Below are 20,815 nucleotides of genomic sequence, written 5' to 3' on the forward strand. Positions count from 1 at the left end.
ACTGAAAATAGGACAAACTATTTATCGAAACTGGTTATTTTGCCCTCGACCCGCCCACCTGGTGCGCCACCAAACTTAATGCAGCGCACACTGCAGGTCTGAGGGGGGGGAGCCTAACAGCTGGATACTGTGGAGTGTCTCGTGGCGGCGATGCAACGAAACCGACTGAGAGCGAGCCTCCCACGAAAAACGGCAAACGGGATTCAGTTGTTCGGGAAAGAAAATACAGGATTAATATATAAAACAAGTTTAATTGCGTCCCGTCTGTGTGGAATAGTTTTCGGCTTCCAGAGGTGTGTTCGGCGTACTCAAAGTTACCAAAAAGCTGCAAAAAACTTGCGAGTGAACACTGAGACAGAAGGTGAGTAGTCATTGGTTTTCTTTTGATGTTCGTCGTTGTTGCTAGCTAGACCCTTGAAGGTGAGCAGCTTTTAGCATGTGCCATCAGAAGGGATGCAGCGTACCAAACATTAATGCAATATATCAGTGCAATATAGTAAAACCACATTTTAGGTAAATGGCAGGTAAAAGTCCTGCATTTACAGATTTTCTTCCAAGTAAAAGTACAACTAAATTTACTTAAAATAGCAAAAGTACAAAATACACACATAATGACTAATCTCAGAATCCTATATTTGTAATGCATTATTTTTTTTGTAGTATATATACTACTGGGCAGCCTAATCAACATTAGGGTATCATCATTTATTGAAAATATTTTGTATTAGTACAATATGCTCCTCTTAGTTGTAGGAAAGTAGAATTAAAATAACATAAATGCTGGTATTCAAGTAAGGCACATGTACCTGGAAAGGTGTACTAATTGAGTCAATGTTACACATCACCAATATATACAATTTATTAGAATGACAAGCCATAATCGTTATTAAATCAGACAGTCAAATACAGTTAAACTTCAGAAAAACAACTTTTAAAATCTTGAATAGGATAACTTACCTGGTTTAGTCCACAACAACATTGTACAGCTCCACCAATTAGAAGAAATCTCCAGAAACAGGTTAACAGATGTAAAGCCCTATTTTTTCGTCTTTATACATTAAATTGCTAGGGAGACTTGCTCTGATTTCTCTAACTGGCAGACCTTGATGAAGATTGCTTTCTGATCATTAGGTGAAGGTACCGACCTTACTCATTTCTCCCCCTCTTCTCGTTCCCCAGCATAAAGGACACACCTGTCCATCTTCTATCCTCTATCTTTAAGAAAATGTCGGTGGCAATGCAGATGTCAGCCACACTCAGTTAAATGTTAGTACTACTTGAGCAGATATTGCTCGGCTGGCCGAAGAGGAAAAAGAAGAAAGTGGCTGCTCAAGGTGCTGGAAGATGTCTCTCTGGATGATACTGCCCGTTAGCCTCCCAGTTCTGACCATCACTGGGATATGGGTTGTGTAAGTAGGACATTTCCTTAAAACTCAAATCAAACACAACCAAGTACCTTTTCAAGTCAGCTGCAACGGAAAAAGTGTGTACAATGCTCTGCTGCCTTGGTAGTGAGTGAGGCTCAGTGCAAGTTTCTTTTACGTCAAGTATGATACATCGCTTAATTATGTAACAGCTTTGTAATCCTTTCTGCCAAACCAATACAGTAACCGTTTTACCAAAAGTAAAAGAAACACTAGTTTCATTTCTGCATTGTAACCCACAAGATTTTGAAAGAGACACATTTGGCCAGTAGCACGGTTTTATTAAATTCAACCAGGCACAAAGATAACACCTTATCCCTGACAGATTTATAACACTTTTGCAGGGAGGAACAATACACAATGTATTCATGTGCAATGGTGTAATAAAGCACATTTGGCCCGCTATCGCACTCTGTATACACCTTTTAATAGCTTCATAGAACCATAAACCTGATTTAACACACACTTGTTCTGCCCGCATACACATTGGCCAATTGGTTTTATACAAATATAGGACTTTTGCATATATCTTTCTTAATAAATATATCAGTGTACATAACAAATAACAGAATATCATCACAATTAAAATGATATTTGAACAACTTATCTTTGACATAGACTACATGCAGTGATACCCAGGCCTTAATAGAACAAATTATAAATCTTGTTTATGTTGAGTCTAAAACCTTTTGATACCTCAGCCTCTGAGAGAGCAACACTGCATATTTATGCTGAATTCCTGGGAGTCATGGCGATTGCATGTTTAACGCTCTCCAGGAAGGATCTGGGATTATCACCGCTCTTTTAAAGAGAGACTTGCAGGTTTGCAGTATATCTGTCTGCAGTATGGTATCTGAGCATATGTAGCAGAGAGGAAGGAGTGATTACCTTCTTGCTATGTTTTGGGTTGACAGCTCTCTCCTCTCTGCTCTGTTGTTTCTTTGGGAGAAGGAATGCTCATCCCAAAGGGGAGAGAGACAGATGGCCTAATTCCAGATTGTAGTAGTCTATGATGAGTTGCTTGGGGAGTTTTCAGTCTAATCAGATGCCAAAGCTGAGATCTTGCACACCAATTAGTGTTTGTGAACATGGTTGCTTCACAGTCTAATCAGGAGTGTGTGTTCAGGTGTGCAGGGCTTTGCAGAAAAGACATGGTTGAGCTGCTAATGTTGCTTTAGACTATAGACTGTTTGCTTCACAGTCAGACAAATACAAAGTTGGAGTACATGCAGGTGAAAATCAGTGCTAGCTTTGCCCATTTTGTTCTTGTTTTGACAATTGTTTCTGAGGTAGTAAGATATCTGAGCTAAGATGCCAAATGCTGCCTAATGCTGCCTAGTGTCAGTCCCTTTAAACCCGTTTCCTTCCCGTTACCTCGACAATGGCGCCTTGTTTCTAAGAGCAGACCGGAGGAATGTCAAAGGATGTGACATGTTATGTAACTCCCTCTTTCACTGTGGGCGAATGGGTGGGAGTAAGGTAAATATTGGAGGGCGGTCATAGAGAGCGTAAGCAGAACTTTCACTCAGCATCTGGAGGCCATGCCCAGTGTACGAAATGTCTGTGTGCAGGCAGAAGAAGATTTCTGCCCGCCCAGGATCTTTGATTCTTCTCCTGAGTTATGAGTTAAGCAGTTTTGCTTTAGTTTAATAGTACTGTATTTTAGGCGCTACAGCAAACAGCCAGAGAAGCGACTGGAGCTTAGTCTATACTACTAAAATGAATTCACAGTTTGTGCATCACACCCTTTCCTGTGGTTTCTGATATGTTGTTTTTTTGCACAGTTTTATGGGAATTCTAACTGTCAACATCAGATCCTTCTGTAAAAGCCCTTATCCTAAATAAAACAACATGGCTTTTTCCACCTATATTTTGCTCAAAGGCATGCAATTAGAGTTTACTACCACTGCTGAGCTTCGATAGAGGTCTAATTATGTAAACAAACCTATTATTACTAAGACTCCCCCGAGCGCAGAAGGCACCAGTTTAGTTTCACATAGTGCTAAAAAAGACCGCTCTATTTAGAAATGTCCTAGAAAGGCCCTGCTGCTGTTTTATATTTGGAAGCTGACCAAACAAAAAAAGTTTCCTTGGAAGTTGTGGAAAATGTGATCACTTCAGCTGGCTGCAGTTACTTTTCCTATATTTTTCCCCCTTGGTAAATTAGTATCATTGTATTGGAGCACTGGAACCTTCTACCTGATGGCGGTGGGCTTCCTCGCTGCATTATGCAAGAGTAGCATCTGGCTTGTATACCTTTCACATGGTTATTCATACTGCATTTTACCAACCAATAACTAGCCGGCCACTCGTGCCTCCCTCTTCCCTTAGTCAATACCCAAACAAATAATGTCATCTTCATTCAATTATGCCTTTCACTTGCTCACACTTGAGTCTGAAACTGTGAAGATTAGGAAGCCACAAATAGACACTCCAACATGTTGATTTTCTCCCAGTAATTATTTATCTTAGGTTGGACTTGATATCTATTGGTATTAAGTCTCGTTAATGGCTTTTTTAGTAATAATTGTAGTTTAACTTGACCTTTTTATGTGTAGGATTTTATGATAGATCCTCTATAGTGTAGTGTAATACAGTGCAGAGCGGATGACACTGTGAAATAACGCCAAATTACTTAACACAAGCTTTCACGTGTAAAAGAAAATGCATTAATTTACAAAGTACCGAAATAACAGATCTATTATTATAACCATATGATGTAGTGGATTGGGGGGGGGGGACTTCTTTACCTGATATTTCTAGTTATGTACCCACAACTATAATATAATTGTAGCTATATATCTGTGTGGTACTATATTTTTATAACATTGAAGTAAGTCATTTTAAAGCGTCAGACCTTGCACTCTAAAGTTTGACACTCAAATTTCACTCATCAATTTGAATATTATAAACACCACCATTTGTAACTCATATAATAGGTCTTGCTTCCAATAAATATAGTCTTACTTGTGTTTATGTGTGTTGACACGAGGGCCTGTGCTTGTTAGTGTCTTTTGGGGAGCAGGTGTGTGTGCGCCTTTATGATATCACTCCGTCGTTCAAAGAGTGATTTGGATCCTATCGACCCTGGAAACATTTGTAACTGGTATTTAACCTCCTACTGAACCAGGACTGCTTTCACAAATCTGGATAGATAGTCTCTGTGTCTGTCTCTGACCGTCTGTCTTCCCATCTTTCTTCTAGCAGTTAAAAATATTATTTTTATCAGTGTTGACAGCATGTGTGTTCGTAAATAGCGAGGGGATAAGGTGACAATTGCTTTTCCTTCCAGAGTTTCCCTTTTCGTCCCTCCTGACATGTCCATCTTGAAACACAACATGGATGATGACGTTGATCCAAAAGTACACTTATACCAATATATCTTCAATAATATGTGTTTCTATCGTTTGATCTTCTGGCCATTGACCTCTCAGTGGATGTCGGTGGTCAGTGACCTGACTAAATAAACACCACTGTTTGGTATCAGCAGTTATTAAACCAGTTGTGAAAACAAACCAGTCTTTTGACCTCCGAGTCCCAGATAGAGAGATAAGAACAATTGAATGTCAGGTCGTCTGGCCCTACAGGTTTAACAAAATCAGTGGAAGGTCAGACTGGCAGGATATGATCAAATGACATTTTTGTAGTAAAAGTGTAGTCATGGGCTATGTTACTAAGCCAACAGCGTAGATAAAGACTCCACTGTTATTTGCGTATTATTAGAACCTTATTCTAAATGTTTTACTCTTTGACTCACTTGAGACGATTTACAATATACCAACATTGTTTCTTTTTTCCCGGCTAATCATACTATTTATATTTCAGGTACGCCATGGCCCTGTACAATCAACATGTCTGCCCTGTGGATAACTGGTATGTTGATCAATTATACTGTATGCTGCTTTATTTGACCTCTGATGATCCCACAAACTCAATCCTTGCCATCTGGTGATATGTCGTGGTCCCTGTTTTTCTTCGTCATTTTCATTATTTTACACATTATCTATTTATTCCAAACTTACTAAGAACAAATGTGATAGTAATTATTCGAAATGCGTCTGCAATTGGTGATTTAACAGCAGTAATGAAGTTGTACTAATATTTCTAAAGCTTAAATAAATGTGATTTTTCAACAAATGTTTGTTTATAAATATTACCTTTTTATTGTGTGCACAAATGAGCATGTATGTTTGATGTTCCAGGTTGTACAACCAATCATGTGAAGAGGATCTGTATTTGCAGAGCGGGCCAACCTTGTGCTGCACGCTAGACAATGTACCTCTCATAAGGTCAGTGAGACTCCCACTCCCCCCCCCACCCCCACACCTCTATCTGTCTCTTTTCTGTCTCCTTTTTCTCGTTTCTGTCTCGTAGTTAAAAAACAGGAACACTGTCCCATTGTTTAACCTGACCCTTGTCGGCACATTGTTGATAAAAAGGCGAGTGAGCTTGAAGGAGATGGATCTCCTGAGTGTGTGTCTGTGTGTCTGTGTGTGTGTGTGTGCATTCTGAAAAAAACTCAGGGCTGAGTATCCTGCCTGCCACCGTGGCAGTTCAGAGGCGAAGCATTGGTCTGCATTTTACCAAATAAACACACACTGAGGCGTCTGCTTACATTTGGGAGGAAATCTAGACACTCCCGCTCTTTTGTGCAGCTTTTATTCAAACTGGGCTTTCATCATCAAAGGCCAATTGTATAATCTGAATACTTTGGTTTGTTTATCAAATCTGGAGCAAATAGTTAAAGGCCATCAAAAAAAAAAAATCACTATCTTGACACAATGCGCAAGATTATGTAGTGTGTGTGTGTGTGTGTGTGTGTGTGTGTGTGTGTGTGTGTGTGTGTGTGTGTGTGTGTGTGTGTGTGTGTGTGTGTGTGTGTGTGGTGTGTGTGTGTGTGTGTGTGTGTGTGTGTGTGTGTGTGTGTGTCTCTGTGTGTGTGTGTGTGTGTGTGTGTGTGTGTGTGTGTGTGTGTGTGTGTGTGTGTGTGTGTGTGTGTGTGTGTGTGTGTGTGTGTGTGTGTGTGTGTGTGTGTGTGTGTGTGTTGTGTGTGTGTGGTGTGTGTGTGTGTGTGTGTGTGTGTGTGTGTGTGTGTGTGTGTGTGTGGTGTGTGTGGTGTGTGTGTGTGTGTGTGTGTGTGTGTGTGTGTGTGTGTGTGTGTGTGTGTGTGTGTGTGTGTGTGTGTGTGTGTGTGTGTGTGTGTGTGTGTGCGGCTTTGCGGCTTTGCATGAGGCAGGAGCTCGGGCACAGTCGGCCTGTGTTTACTGTCTTCTGCTTTCCCCTCCTACAAACATTTCCCATTCCTAGAGTGGAGTATTCAGTAGGTGAAAAGTCAAAGCCTTAATGGTGGTATATGAGGAAGTGTGCACACCACCCCCCCTTTTCCTTTGTTGCATGCGCAGAACTACATCTCTGACAACATGCTTTATTGCACAACACAGGAGATGAATTAGTGGTTCTGTTGCTGTGGACTGTGCGTAGGTTGGTGACAGTAGTCCTCTGATTTATTTCTGTGTACTTTATCTTGCAGTAAATGTGGGACTCTTCCCCCGGAGAGCTGCTTCTTCAGCCTGATCTGCAGCACAGGCTCATTCATGGGTAAGCATCATGTGCACACACAAACATTTTACATACATACACGAGGGCAGGGGAATATAGTGAAGTCCCATATCACAATGTTTGACCTCAAAAAGGATATTGTGGGGTTTGCTATTGGTGCTTTTACAAACTATTTACACATTGGAATTTTGGATACATACCATCAGTAATGGGGATGTAATAATTAAGTGGTTAAAAACAAAAACAAAGTTTGAGTCATCTTCAAAATGCTTGGCAAACATATTCAGGTTACTATTATATAAAAAGGAAACTGGCTAATCCTCACAATTCAAACCTGGAACAATCATTATTTTTTATCATAAATCATTAATTAACTATCAAATAATTGAAATTCTGTTGATCGACTGATAGTTTTATTACTATATATAATATCCAATCCAAAGTACATAAATATAGGATACATGAGTAATAAGAAGCATTGCTTTCTTTTATAAGGTATTAATTAAAAAAATATAAATCGGTTCTGCAGAAGTGACTAGTTTCTTGTCTTGTTGGTAAATGTCGTTTTTATGATCAGTTATTTTGCCTAAATTGAGAGTAGCATTAGTTGTGTTGCCCTTTTAAGAATGCCAGTCTGTGCAAAACATAACCACACTGACCAAAAGCCAGTGAAAACCTTGCATGTTGTCATATCTAAATAAAGGGGGAGGTAAAAGGACAACAACATGCGCTTCAGAATGTTTTATACAGCCTCCAACACATACATGCTGAGTGTGTATTTTCAAAGGGACAAGGAAAACATGCATGATATGAAAGTGAGGGAATGAGCGCCCGTGTGCAGGTCTGTATGTTTTTTGTGAGTCTACACATGCTGTTCCCTGTGTTAACTGCCTGTCTGACTATCCTGATCCAGTTCATGTTTCCCAGCTGTGGCTTAGACATGTTCAGTGTGTGTATGCACTTATATAAAGCGGGGGATAGGTCCCTTTGCCTTGTTTGTCTTCTCATCAGGAGCCTCCGTGCCTTTAGCAGCTATTTAAGGCCTGTGTGATCGGCCGGCTGTGGACTGTTGCTTCTGAAAGGCAGGCAGAGAAAGACTCATGATGAGACCATGATCCTCAAAATAAGCTGTATGCTGTGTGTTTTTGACATCTTAATTACAGCTATGGTCTTTGGCTGTGACAAGAATAGGGGAGCCTTTCTTTGTGTATGTGTGTGTTTATATAGAGTGAGACTGTGCGTGAGAGATCCAGGCAGCAGACGGTTGCAGCTCAGTGTGAAGGCCTGCTCAGGCAGCAGTGAAAGTCTCACATTGGAGCAGCTCTCTTAGCAATCCATCACCCCTGAACCACAGCAGGTCGCCCCTGTGCACATAAAGGTGTTTGTGTAAGAGAAAGACAGGTAGGCTAAGCACTGCACTGTGAAAAACAAAAAATTGAATTTCCGTATCCAGCACTCGGTGTTGCTTATTTGAAGCTAATGCTCTAGCACTTAAAATGGTTTGTCTTATTGCAAGATTATTGCTGTTTTAAGTTATTCATAGTTGATTCCTCTATAAGTTGCACGGTTAAAAGCGTATAATGTTGTTAAGTATACAAAAATGTAGAAAGTCGATTTAGAAAAGTTAGGTGGCGACTTAACAATGTATCTGACGAACAATTTGGCATTTCAGTGCATAAAGCTTAACAAAAACGACACAATATTGTATATTTCCTGTCTTTAATGTTAACTCTGAATTGATTTAAGTGTAATTCTGTTCTTAGTAAGTGCGTTCAGCTCAGAACTATAAATTGTGTGCTTTCAAAAAGAGAAGTCTGGAAGTACTATGTCATGGTGACACCATTGTTACTTATTTGTTATTTACGATGCGACAAATCTGCCATGATATATCAGCGTAACTGATCCATCAGTCTCGCTCTGAAGTAGAAAAAGTTTAACTTTAAAGTGCACCTGTTGTTGCACCTAGAAATAAGATCCGTCCTTTTTTGCTGGACATGTACTGTAGGTTGTGACATATCTTTTAAATCAGTCTTTGAGCACATTTGTTCCCCATCCATCAGTTTTATACTACTCAGTTTCTGACAGGCATGTAACATCACGGCTACTTTTGTGAACTATATATCTTTGTGTTATGTGAAGGCATTGTATTGTTATATAAACAATGGTTTGAGTTTTTGGGCGGCAGAAAAAACATGTCTTTAAAACATCTCTTTATTTACATTGAATTATACAGGTATACTTAACAAAAAATCACTGTATATTATTTAAAATGTAATAATTGACTCTACTTTGGTCCTGCTGTTTTCTCCTACTCATCAGCCAGTCCCACACCAGCAGGCAAATGTCCAAAACTGATTAAAATAATGTTGATTATACAAAGGTGCAAATCTAAAACCAAAAAGAGAAGAAAACATAGGAATTCATTGTAAATACAGCTACAAAAATGAGGGCTTCCTTGGGATTATTAAAATCTTTCTTTACTGTCAAGTGAGTCTGATCTCGGCGTGTGTTAATACCTGTTGTAAAGAAAGTTATTAAGGCTCTACAAAAGCGGGCTAAGCAGTCGAGGCATGTGGCTACAAGAGGCTATTGTAAATAACTAGTGTTTAGCTTCTTAGCCTATTGATTTATGTCTCGCTTTGTGCCTGCTACAGTCGGCTCAGAGGTTCACTTTTATCTGGGATATCTTGCACTCCCTGAACTGCACATTGCCTCATAATTATACTTCTCGTTTTTATTCCAGGCAGTTCCCACCTCTCGGCCAGTGGTGGGAAAAAAAAACACTCCGTTTCAAAGACAATGCATGTTTTCTTTCTCAGCGTGCATCTGTGGGAGAGAATGCAGCCGTTTGTTTGTGTTGAAACATATCTAATTGAGGGGACATTAGGGTTTATTTAACTGTGAGGTGTGGTGTGGCTGATGGGACTTTTGTGGGAATATGCACTGGCATCGTTTGCTAACGTCTATGCGATTGCATAAGCCAGTCTGTGTTTGTGGCAGCAGGGTTGTGCATCAGTTACCGTAAGTCCACGTTGTTGAGAGGTGACTTCCACGGAAGAGTAGCATTGGTGGGTTTGAGCCAAGCTTTTCCCCTCTGGGCTTCCTGAGTTCAGAGAAAAGGAGTGGGCGTCAGTGTGGAAGGAGATCAAAGCTTAGCAATGGCAATATGTAAACTGATTCCTTCTGTTGACAACACAATCAAATTGCCTACATCTAAATATAGTTTATTTGATCAAGGCACGAGGCCAGCACCTTGCATGATAGCTTTGCCACCATCAGTGTATTAAGATGTATGTGCATGGATGATTGGAGTCAAATGATATAGTGCTGTGTCTGGTAAGGTAGAAAGGCAGTATACAAATGTATCACAGCAGCTTGTCCTAACTGTCTAATGCCAGGTGGGGGTCAGCCATGCTGCTACCTCCTCAGACATGTAACCTTTATGCTGTGACTCATCATCACGACATGCATCCTCCAAAAGTTATTCCAGAAAACAGAATGTGCCTCAAAGGTTACAGAGCACAAATAAAGCCTAAGCATGAAGGATTTCGCCATAGAGTAATGGGAACATGTTCTTCCATGCCCTTAACCTTCAGGCCGAGCTTACATCAGTTTAGAGAAACGACTTGATGCCAGCCAGTTCAAGCACGCTCATTTGTAATGATGAACAGTAATTTGTTTCAATAGAGAAAATCCACAGCCAACCAGTCTGCAACAATTGGACGAAGAAGCTGTAATCTAATGAAATAAACAGTTTACTTTCTTGTCCCTTCAGCGCTACAGTGTTTTCTACATAAAAAAAACGAGTAGGAAAAAAACAGACTAGATTGTTTCCGAGCCTGGAGACACTGCTGTGTGCTTTTCCATGATTGTAACTTAAATCACTCTGCCAAGAAGATTCTTAGTGCAGAGGGAAAACAAACAACAGCACTCACGCAAAAGCTGAGGCTTGAGGATCTGAACAAACATAACATTGTTATACATTTTTACAACAAATAATTATTGGTAATAATGTGGCACCAGATACACATAAACATTCCATCTGTTGCATTGTATGTAACATTTTGTATCTGTTTTGCCCAATAAATACATTAATATGAGTTTATTTTCATTTACTGTGAAAAACACACATACCAGCTAAAATGACTGTTGGATTACAATTAATCCTATATTCCAAAATCCTTGTTTATGTACAAAAAGTACAATTATTATAAAAAAGTAAGTTGCCTATATAAGAATATCATAAAGTATACTCATTGTACTTTCTTGGCAGTTTGTAGAAGAAAGTCGTGCCCTTTTCACACTTTGTACTAACAGGATATTACTCAAAACTTCTTGAAGTCTCTCGTTTTACTATGTGACCGTTATGTCCACAAAGAGACGTTGGCTTAGAGCCCGACGGGCCACAGTGTATCCAAACCCTGACTCGTTGAGACAAAGCTTGACATTGTTAAGTCCTGCACTGACGTTTTTTTTTCCCTCTCTGTGACCACGGTTTCCATTTTATTCTCATTTGGCAGCACAGAACGTCTTAGAGCCCGTCTCTCACACAGATGCTGACGGATTTAAAACAACAGTTTAGTCTCCAAGAAAATATATGGGCGTCAGGTCAAGACACGAGAGGCTCCCTGTCTCCTTCTGAATGTCTCAGCCTCGTCTTTTCCCCTCGCCCCCTTTGCCCCGCTTTCACCAAGCCCAGTCAGCCCTCGTGAAGCACCATCCGTGAGGAGCTAACAAAGAGACACCAAGCGGGGGTCAGCTCCTCCGTGCACCAACAATACCCCCAGTCACAGCCCATTAGTACATCCGCAGTCATCTGTCCCACACACTGTACTTCCCCTCTTCTTTTAATCTCATGCAAGATTTAGACCAACCCACACCCATTTAGCATTCTCACTTTCCCGCCATTTCCTGTCTTTTTAATCAGCTCCCAAGCAAGTCTTGTGTTTTTTGGCTAAGTGTGCTAGTGTTTGAAATAAATTGAAGCCAGGCTCGGTGAAATAATAACGCACAATACCAACAGTGTGTAGCGGACTTTTCCAGAAACAGCATAACCTGTCATCCCTCCCTCACAGCAGTTCACTGTTCTACTAGTGTAGTGATTTATGTAGTAACCTGTATAATTCATCAGATCCACCCATCACTGACTCATCTTGTCTTTGTCTCGTTTTGTTTCTCTTCTGTAGTTATGGTGATCGTGCTGCTCCGCTACGCCCACGTCATTGAGAAGCACCAAAATTGTGTTCTCAACACGGCGAGTCTCTCCACAGGCTGGATCTGTGCCGCTGGACTCATGATGGTGGGCAACTTCCAGGTACGAGGGTCCAGTTTACTTTCATCAAACGGACATAAAATGCAATTCCAAATATAGAAAATTATGAAAAGATGAAATAACAGGAAAGTAATATGATACCACAAGGGAAATATAGATTAGTAAAATGACTCTCAAAATGTGAGTCAGAGTTGATTAGAAAGTTAAAGACCCTGACTGTGACAGCAAAGTGTTAAGATTTGTTGCTTTAGGTGGTTTTTACATCATTTTAAGGTGACTATTTTGTTGTTTTGCTTTGTCACATGTGGTGACCTTGGTTTTAAGAATATTATGATGGCTATTTTTCATTGCACATGGCAGAATTATTGTCAATACAAAGTAACCGTTAGTTTGCAGCCCCGAAGAAAACTGCCTGTCATTGAAATGTCTCAAATATTTCTCAATGACATTCAGGCCTGTGTCCATGACTCGGCTTGTTTCATTTGCTTTAATCTTCCTCAAATGACACTATTCCTCGCCCCCTCTTTATCACGTGCACGCATACACAGATACACACACAAAAACAACTTGTATCTAAGATAAGATGTACATTCAGGTGTTTTTAAAGTCTGCTCTGCCATCAGAGACACACTGTTCTACTGCTCTCTCTGGTAGTTAAAGTGAGGACAACTGACTTGAATTCCTCTCCTGTAGATATTTGTTCTTTGGAAAAGAATTTCGTGAAGTTTAAATATTTGGAGCACTGGCTCGATGCCCAGACTACAAGTAGCTTTGATGAGACATCCTTGGTATTTTTGTAAGTTTGGGAGGGGAGGCTCAGAGATAACATAGACACGGTTTTATTTTTTGATAAAAGGCTGGATACGTCTTTGATACGTTGTTAACATTCAGGTTTTGTCCTTCAAATTGGAAAAGACTGTTAAATAGTTCACTGTTTATGGTAAATAATGTGGGAGAGATACGAGAAGGGAGCAGACAGGTTACTAACACATGTGGGCCTTTTGAATTGCCAAAAGGCATACCAGTTCTGAAAGAAATTCACTGTTAAAGTTCCTGTTTTTGAATGAAAACATTCCTCAGTATAAAGCAGAATACATGTTCCTTGAGTGTATCAGATGTCATTGTTATTGTATCTCTGACATTTTATAGACTTAAAGATTAACCGTTGAATCTGTAAATTAATCACTAGTTAAAAGAATCTATAGGGGCAACTCTGTCTCTTTATGATCAGACTGAGCTCATGCTGTTTGTAAGGTGTGGCAGAAGCACTCTTAACTAAATGTTGTCTATGGATGATATGACATCTTACAGTAGTTAAACAATGTTTGTCTAGAGGCCACTGTGTCCTGAGGAAGATGGAGACAAACAATAGCCTTAGAGATGGGTGTGAGTGTGAGAGGTTTGCAATGGTAGTTTGTTTGAGAATGCTCAAAGGTCATCTTCACCTTCTTCCCGCTTCTCCTTTGGGGCCTCCGCTCTGCAGAACTGGGAGGAATTATACGGGAAGAGCCAGGGGGAAGTGAGTCATCAGGTCTGGCCATGCATGGAGAGGAGCAGGGCAGACAGGGTGTGTGAGGCTGAGGCCCTCTGTAACCAATCACAGGCCTCGCTCACAGACATCACATCGCTTATAGTCGAGGCATTCCAGTGGGATGGAAATAGAGATGTCATTGAAGATTAATACACTTTTTAAACCACATGACAACAGAAATTCTGTTGGCAAAATCAAGCCCAGGCTCAAAAGAATAATGACATGGCATCCCCTGGCAAACAGTGGAGAGTCAGAGGAGAGAACAGCAGCCAAAATCTGATGAACCCAACAGAGAAAAGGGAGAGAAAGTAGCAGAAACACAACACATGGCACCATGTTGAGCGGTGGCAACGACTTCGTGTAGCTGTGGGTTACGTAAAGGCTTTGGCAGAGCAGATGTGGTGCGGCCACTGGGGCTTTTCCTGTCAGGTGGTCTGATGGTTTGGGCAGAGAAGCACATAACTAGATGATGGAAAAGCACATCGCTGCCAGACAGAGGTCCATGAGAGGGACACGGCTAGTTCATGAGCTGCAGTCAGGAGGAGGAGGAGAGAGAGGAAGATGACGTACAGATGATGCTGACTGTCGGCACGGCTTTTATGCTTTGTCAATGCCGTTCAACTGCATCCTAAAGGAGTGCGGTCAGTTTAAGAAATATTGATTTTTGAAAAGCACTGATGGTTGTGTAAAGTATTAGAAACAATGTCCAAGGAGTCATGGCTAACATTTGAAAGCATATGTTATGTGCATGAATATGTCTCTGGTGATTATAGATATAAATGTCATAAAGGCACTTATTCAGGATCCCCTTTTTGTCCGTCTGCTTAAATACCTTTTGCAATATGTTCGGTTGTGAAATCTCTGTTACAGAGTTTGGCAGCCGTTTGGTTCAGCAGGTGTGTTTTTAACGGTCAAGTCAAAAGAGTTTCACTTTTGGTTCAATTTCCAGAAAATGAAAACTGACGCTGGCAGAGAGCTGGATGTCTGTTGGGCTTGTTCCCACATGTACTACATCCTCACACCTCAGATTATCCAGCACACGCTCTGTATTACATTACAGTAACACACACACATTTAGATGATCATATGTCTATTGATTTTCTATATTGACAGGATCAATGTATTTAATCAAATGTGGTACCAATACTTTAAGAAAATGACAGAACCGGGCAAACTCTGGTGACTTATAGCTGCAGTAGGTTTCAGCAGTGACAGATGAAGGCAGATGCTCAGAGATGTGTAGTTTCCCATGAACACATGTTGCCATATTGAGAGCATACTAAAGTGTGAAAACCTCCATACAAAAGAACAGCAAAGGTTTACTTTGATGCCGCGACGGCTCATTAAGCCATCAGGTAATGACTACGATTAGTGATATAATCTGTGACACCAGGCAGCACACAAGCAGTACAAACCCCTGAGGAGTGTTGGATTATTTAAATATACTGTCTATACCTAATCTGCTGGTTATATTCTTGAGAAAAAAGTTGTTTGATATATTAAACATCTGAAAAGGAAACATTCTGCAAAAAACAAAACGGGAGTTAAAACCAGAAGTTGCCAGAAGGAGAACAGAGCATATGGTTGTTATTGCATGTGTGTGTGTTTTTCCATTACTGTGTATAGTGAGTAACAGATTGGCAGTACACTCAGACCCTGCAGTGCCAGTTTGATGTAGTTCCTGTAAATGGAGATGGTGATGCAGTTGAAAAAATAGGATTTTGTAACAGCCACTTTAGTATGAAAGCTAAAACAATAAACTGCTGTTTGAGCAAAGGCATGTGGAAAAATGTGTGAAAGAGCTTGCTGTGATTTATATTCTACTCCTGTAAAAATAAGACTAATGGTGTGTGCGTTTTTTTCATATTGATTGTATGGATATCTGACTTTCAAGGATTAGCCTACTGCACAGGAATGTTCAGTATGTACTCACCAGTGTTTACCGATTCATCATCAGCCAAAAAACTGTTATTTGGCTGAATTACTCTGCCCCTTGTGTGTGTGTGTGTGTGTGTGTGTGTGTGTGTGTGTGTGTGTGTGTGTGTGTGTGTGTGTGTGTGTGTGTGTGTGTGTGTGTGTGTGTGTGGTGTGTGTGTGTGTGTGTGTGTGTGTGTGTGTGTGTGTGTGTGTGTGTGGTGTGTGTGTGTGTGTGTGTGTGTGTGTGTGTGTGTGTGGTGTGTGGTGTGTGTGTGTTGTGTGTGTGTGTGTGTGTGTGTGTGTGTGGTGTGTGTGTGGTGTGTGGTGTGTGTGTGTGTGTGTGTGGTGTGTGTGTGTGTGTGTGTGGTGTGTGTGTGTGTGTGTGTGTGTGTGTGTGTGTGTGTGTGTGTGTGTGTGTGTGTGTGTGTGTGTGTGTGTGTGTGTGTGTGTGTGTGTGTGTGTGTGTGTGTGTGTGTGTGTGTGTGTGTGTGTGTGTGTGTGTGTGTGTGTGTGTGTGTGTGTGTGTGTGTGTGTGTTTCTTATGTGTATTGTTTCTCATCGTTCTTGTGACCAGTAGGGGAAAGGAGGCATGTTATAGAGTCGCTAGCGCTTACTTTAAAGCATGCTCTCGTTTTCACGTATTCTTCTTTTAGCTCCTTACAAAAGAAGTCTAAGAAAGTATTACACAACAATGAATAATCCGACCCAACTGCCTGATGCAGAAGCTGTCTGATAGTTCCTACATGTCTTTTTCAATAATGTCAGCAGCAGATTTTGTGTATAAACTTTTGTCTTGTCTGACCATGTTTTACCTCCTCTTGTCTCCTTTCTTTTCTACCCAAGGTGGATAATTCCAAAGTTCTCCACTATGTCGGAGCAGGCCTCGCCTTCCCCACCAGCATGCTGTTTGTGTGTGTGCAGACAGCTCTGACTTACCGACTGGCCAAGACCCAGGGGGAGTACAACGTGGCCCACCTGCGGCTCTGCATGACCCTGCTGGCCTTCGTAGCCTTGGTGCTCAGTATCCTCCAGCCACTGATAGATGGCAGCCTTCAAGGCCGTATAGTGCTTTAGCATAGAGCTTATTACTGCCAGAGACATCAGGTCCGTATTTAATGTCAAATCGTTTGTTATAGGCCTTTTTAAAGTCTTTTACAGCTTTACTTTGTGAGTAGACTCAAATGTTTACAATATATATGTTATGGTGCATGCTTTTAAACACAGTCATGGCTGTGAAAACGTGACATTTTGAGAAATATTATTAGTTAATTTCTTATATACCTTACACCAGGGGTAGCCAACACGGGCACTTAGTTAACTATCTTAGTAAGTACGATGTGATACTGAGTATATAAAGTGGGCACAGCATGTGGATTATATAAAAAAAATTACCCGAATGTATACTACATAAACAAGAACATCTCAAAATGCAATTGGAGCTCTTCAGGCTTTCCAATGTGGATGTATAGAAGCAGTCGACGTGAATAATTAATCATTGGATGAGATAAATACAAATGATGGCTAGTGACACCATTGTACAGTCAACTTCCATATTCTGTAAAAGATATTTAAAACTAAACTATTTAATAACATACAATTGCTCTAAAATATTATATAGAACAAATATTTATTTGAGTGTAAGGGGTAGTGTTGATTTGTGAAAACGAAATCAGGTGGTGGTCCGATACAACCGTCTGATGCAGCCCTACTGAAAGTTGAAACAAGGAGTTTGAATCTGATCAATGTCAGCCTGTCTGCACATTGACTACATGTCTTCTCACCGCTCTGCTGTTGTTGACCTTAACAGTGTTCTCAGGTGGCGTGTTTTTCTGTCAGGAGAGCTTCGTCCTTCAACACGCGTCGGCCATCTTTGAATGGTTGTTCTGCGTCATCATCATGCTGTTTTACGGGACTTTTGCCTTTGAGTTTGCCGGCATGTCATCAGATACCATGGTGGTGCTGGCTCGAGGGACCCTGGGACCTGCTGGGAGAGAACACAAGGTGGATGCACTGGGACCCCTGGGAGGGCCCCTTCCTCACTCACAGCCACACCCACACCAACCTGAAAACATGTCCATACTGTAGCCTGCTGGCTCACCTCGATGCCACACAGATGGCTTGTATCATCCTTTCAAACTCTGGTTGTTGAATGAGTTTAATTATTCATTTCCAGACGCGTTCGTCTGAAGCTTTGAAATGAACCAGGCCAGTGCCGCTCATGGCAGAGTGGATTCTACTATTTCAGCCCCAGGGGTGGGGAGCTAAGCTTGTATTGTGCTCACATCAGAGCTCGGTGTCTCAAGAACTTTGTATTTTGCACATTGCACAAGTGTAAAACCAGACTTCCTCCCAACTCCGTCACGTGACCAGTAAAAGAGTATTTTATCAATCAGATAAAGAAAATGTGCTGTTCCCCTCTGAGATATCGAAACATGTCTCAATAGTGGTCTTGGACCAGTTTCACTTCTGGTGACTTCCTGAAAGCATCATTATCTACGTAGAGGAGTGACGGCTGCTGGACGGCCGAGCTGACAGTGTTACAGCAGTGAGACAGAGAGAAGAGGGTGTGAGGGTGACAGCGGGAGCAAGGTCATGCTTGTCTTTCCCACGAGAGAATAGATGAATGCAAGACATTTAAAGAAACCGTGTCAAAAAGAAAAGTAAAACAATGTCTTAGTCAATCCTGCATTAAGCAATACTCTTGTTATACAATTTAAATACATTTTATGTCAAAAAAATCCTTAGAATTAACATCATACTCCACGCTACATGTCTGCCTACTTCATATAGTTTTTTTTAAATGAGCATCATCAACAAAATGATGTTTGAATAGCTACTCCACTTTGTTCCTGGATGCTTTGTGTGATGTACTGTGTCCTTATTTGAACCACACACAAAAGAAACATTAGATCTGGTGCCTCATTATGTCAAAACGTTATGACTTAAAACCTAAACTGTTGTCTTATCCCCCTTTCTGTTGGAACCTCAAATGTATTCAACTTCCGTTCTACCAAAGAATATGAAAGAAAGATGATACAGTGTCCAGAGGCCAAAGACGTACCAGCTAATTCAAGCCAGAGCACTGGGTTTATTGAGTTTAGTGAGCCGGCTTCACACATGTTCCCAGCTCCTAGGAGCGCAGGTCTGCATCTCATTACTCCCCAACAAGGAGAAGCAGCACACTGTCACTGCCTTATGGACAAAGGGAAGAAAGAAGGGTTTGTAATGTTACGGAGATGTTCCGTTCTGCTTCATTGTTACTTTACAGCAGAATAAGCCAAATATCACTTTGCCTGTGGCATTGGTGCTAAAACACACAGGGCCTTATCTTGATGTTTTTCCCTGAGTTTATCTGCGTTTATGTTAACGTCTGATGAAAGAAAGCTATAGGATGGTTATAGGATGGTTATAGACATGGTTATAGACGTCGACTGCTTATAGTGGAGAAGCAGGGACAGGAGGTAGCCTGCTTGTGAGTGCCAGGAATACCAAAACAGATATAGCTACATTTAGATATGGCTCCCTGCTAATTGATCATTGATAATTGTATATTTTTTTATTTTATTTGAGCCCCAAAATCATATTTTTTAAGATTTTCAAATTTAGTTTTGTATTCAATGTCTTTCTCTGACATGCTGTGATGGGCTGTAATACAGAGTAAGGATTACTGTTTATATTTTGGGGAAATGTTCAACATCTCAGTTTAAAATGAACACACTCTGAGCTCTCTGGTGAAAAACCTGAGCAAGCAGAGGGTTTACAGTGATAGTCAGTTAGTAGGCGTTGTCAAAATATCAAACCCTCAAACCACAACCGGACACATGTTGGAGCCAGTATTTTGGATGTTAGTGTTTTAGCTGCTCAAAAGCCCAGTATTCAAACCGCTTTACATCGTGTCGCAGAATGACTGAATATGAATACTGTCACAAAGACTGAAGTGGAAAGCTTGTTCACGCTGCTACAGACACACCTGTGATCTCTTGCTTCTCCCTACTGGTCAAACTGCTTATTGCAGGTGTTGGACCAGAGCTGTAATGTTGTTGCTCCGCTCACAGGAGGTCTTGTTCTCTACTTGTAACATTTTCCACATTCAATCACCTCAAGGTTCATGCCAAATCAGCGCTTGTATTACTTTTACATTTGCAGTGGAGCAAATTCTTGAAGAGCACTTGAACTGGGCCTGTTCTTTAATTCAGCAGCGATCTTCAGTTGTCTACCAGGTATTACTTTGAAGTCAAACTTGACCATGTGACACTAGTTTTGCAATATGCATTCTTTTAAGTAAGTGTTATTGTCAAATGATGGTGCTGCTCATGTTGCTCTAGCAGGAAACATTTTCATTACACATTAATTAGATGTGATTAGAGTAGCAAACTCTACAAAAGCCCTTGTTTGGATTTGAACACTACAAAAATCTCTTTTCTAAAATGTTCCTTAAGACTGATTGTCATTTTGCATCCTCTTCTTTCAATGTCATACTCTTCTTTCTGTCCTTGCTCCTTCTCATTTACTGATCTGTCTGAACTTTGCACTCAGGAAAGCGCTACGACACCAGCTGCATTGTTTGATTCACAGAATGAACTCTTGCTTGCTTCTGCCTTCTGTTCTTTTGGTTGTTTAACGCATTTGTTCTAGGACTATTTGTTATGTTTATATATGTTGTGTTATATAGGTGGTTAGCCACGATTTAATCGATTATTTTTGTTAATCAAGACTCAAGTTAAGCTTCAAAATAAACATTCCTGTATAGTAAGCTTTTGAGAATGCTTATGCTGCTCATGATGGTTAAAGATCTGCAAGAAAAACTCACCCGTGTAATCAGTAATCATAGGTGAGACTTTTCTGACAAACTAGCATCTGTAAAGCTCACAGAAATCTGTTACTCAATACTGTTGAAATGCAAAATGCTCCCTATGTGCCTTTATATATTATTTTGATAATGAAAACCAAAGAGGTTTAGGTTGTAAATTCTATTTTGATGAAAAGTCATGATTGTATATATATGCCTTAATGTTCAACAAATAAAAATGTTCCAAAAACAAAACAATCATTCTCTATGTAATGCAATTCTATCTTCTGCATGTAGCTCTTATGATGAAGAAAGAGGTCAAT

At 40.6% G+C, this 20,815-nt stretch overlaps 1 protein-coding gene across 1 annotated transcript; it reads left to right on the forward strand.

Moving 5' to 3' along the window:
- Positions 1-119: 119 nt before the first annotated feature.
- On the forward strand, positions 120-20,741 carry zgc:154058 (uncharacterized protein LOC795538 homolog). The gene is made up of 8 exons (XM_034152197.1): positions 120-361; positions 1,180-1,409; positions 5,250-5,297; positions 5,627-5,713; positions 6,955-7,022; positions 12,170-12,297; positions 16,547-16,724; positions 17,520-20,741. Exons 2-8 carry the CDS (start codon positions 1,345-1,347, stop codon positions 17,786-17,788), a joined length of 843 nt encoding a protein of 280 aa, XP_034008088.1. The 5' UTR covers positions 120-361; positions 1,180-1,344; the 3' UTR covers positions 17,789-20,741.
- Positions 20,742-20,815: the final 74 nt, after the last annotated feature.

Source organism: Trematomus bernacchii, unplaced genomic scaffold (assembly GCF_902827165.1).
Source record: "Trematomus bernacchii unplaced genomic scaffold, fTreBer1.1, whole genome shotgun sequence".
Lineage (NCBI taxonomy): Eukaryota > Metazoa > Chordata > Actinopteri > Perciformes > Nototheniidae > Trematomus > Trematomus bernacchii.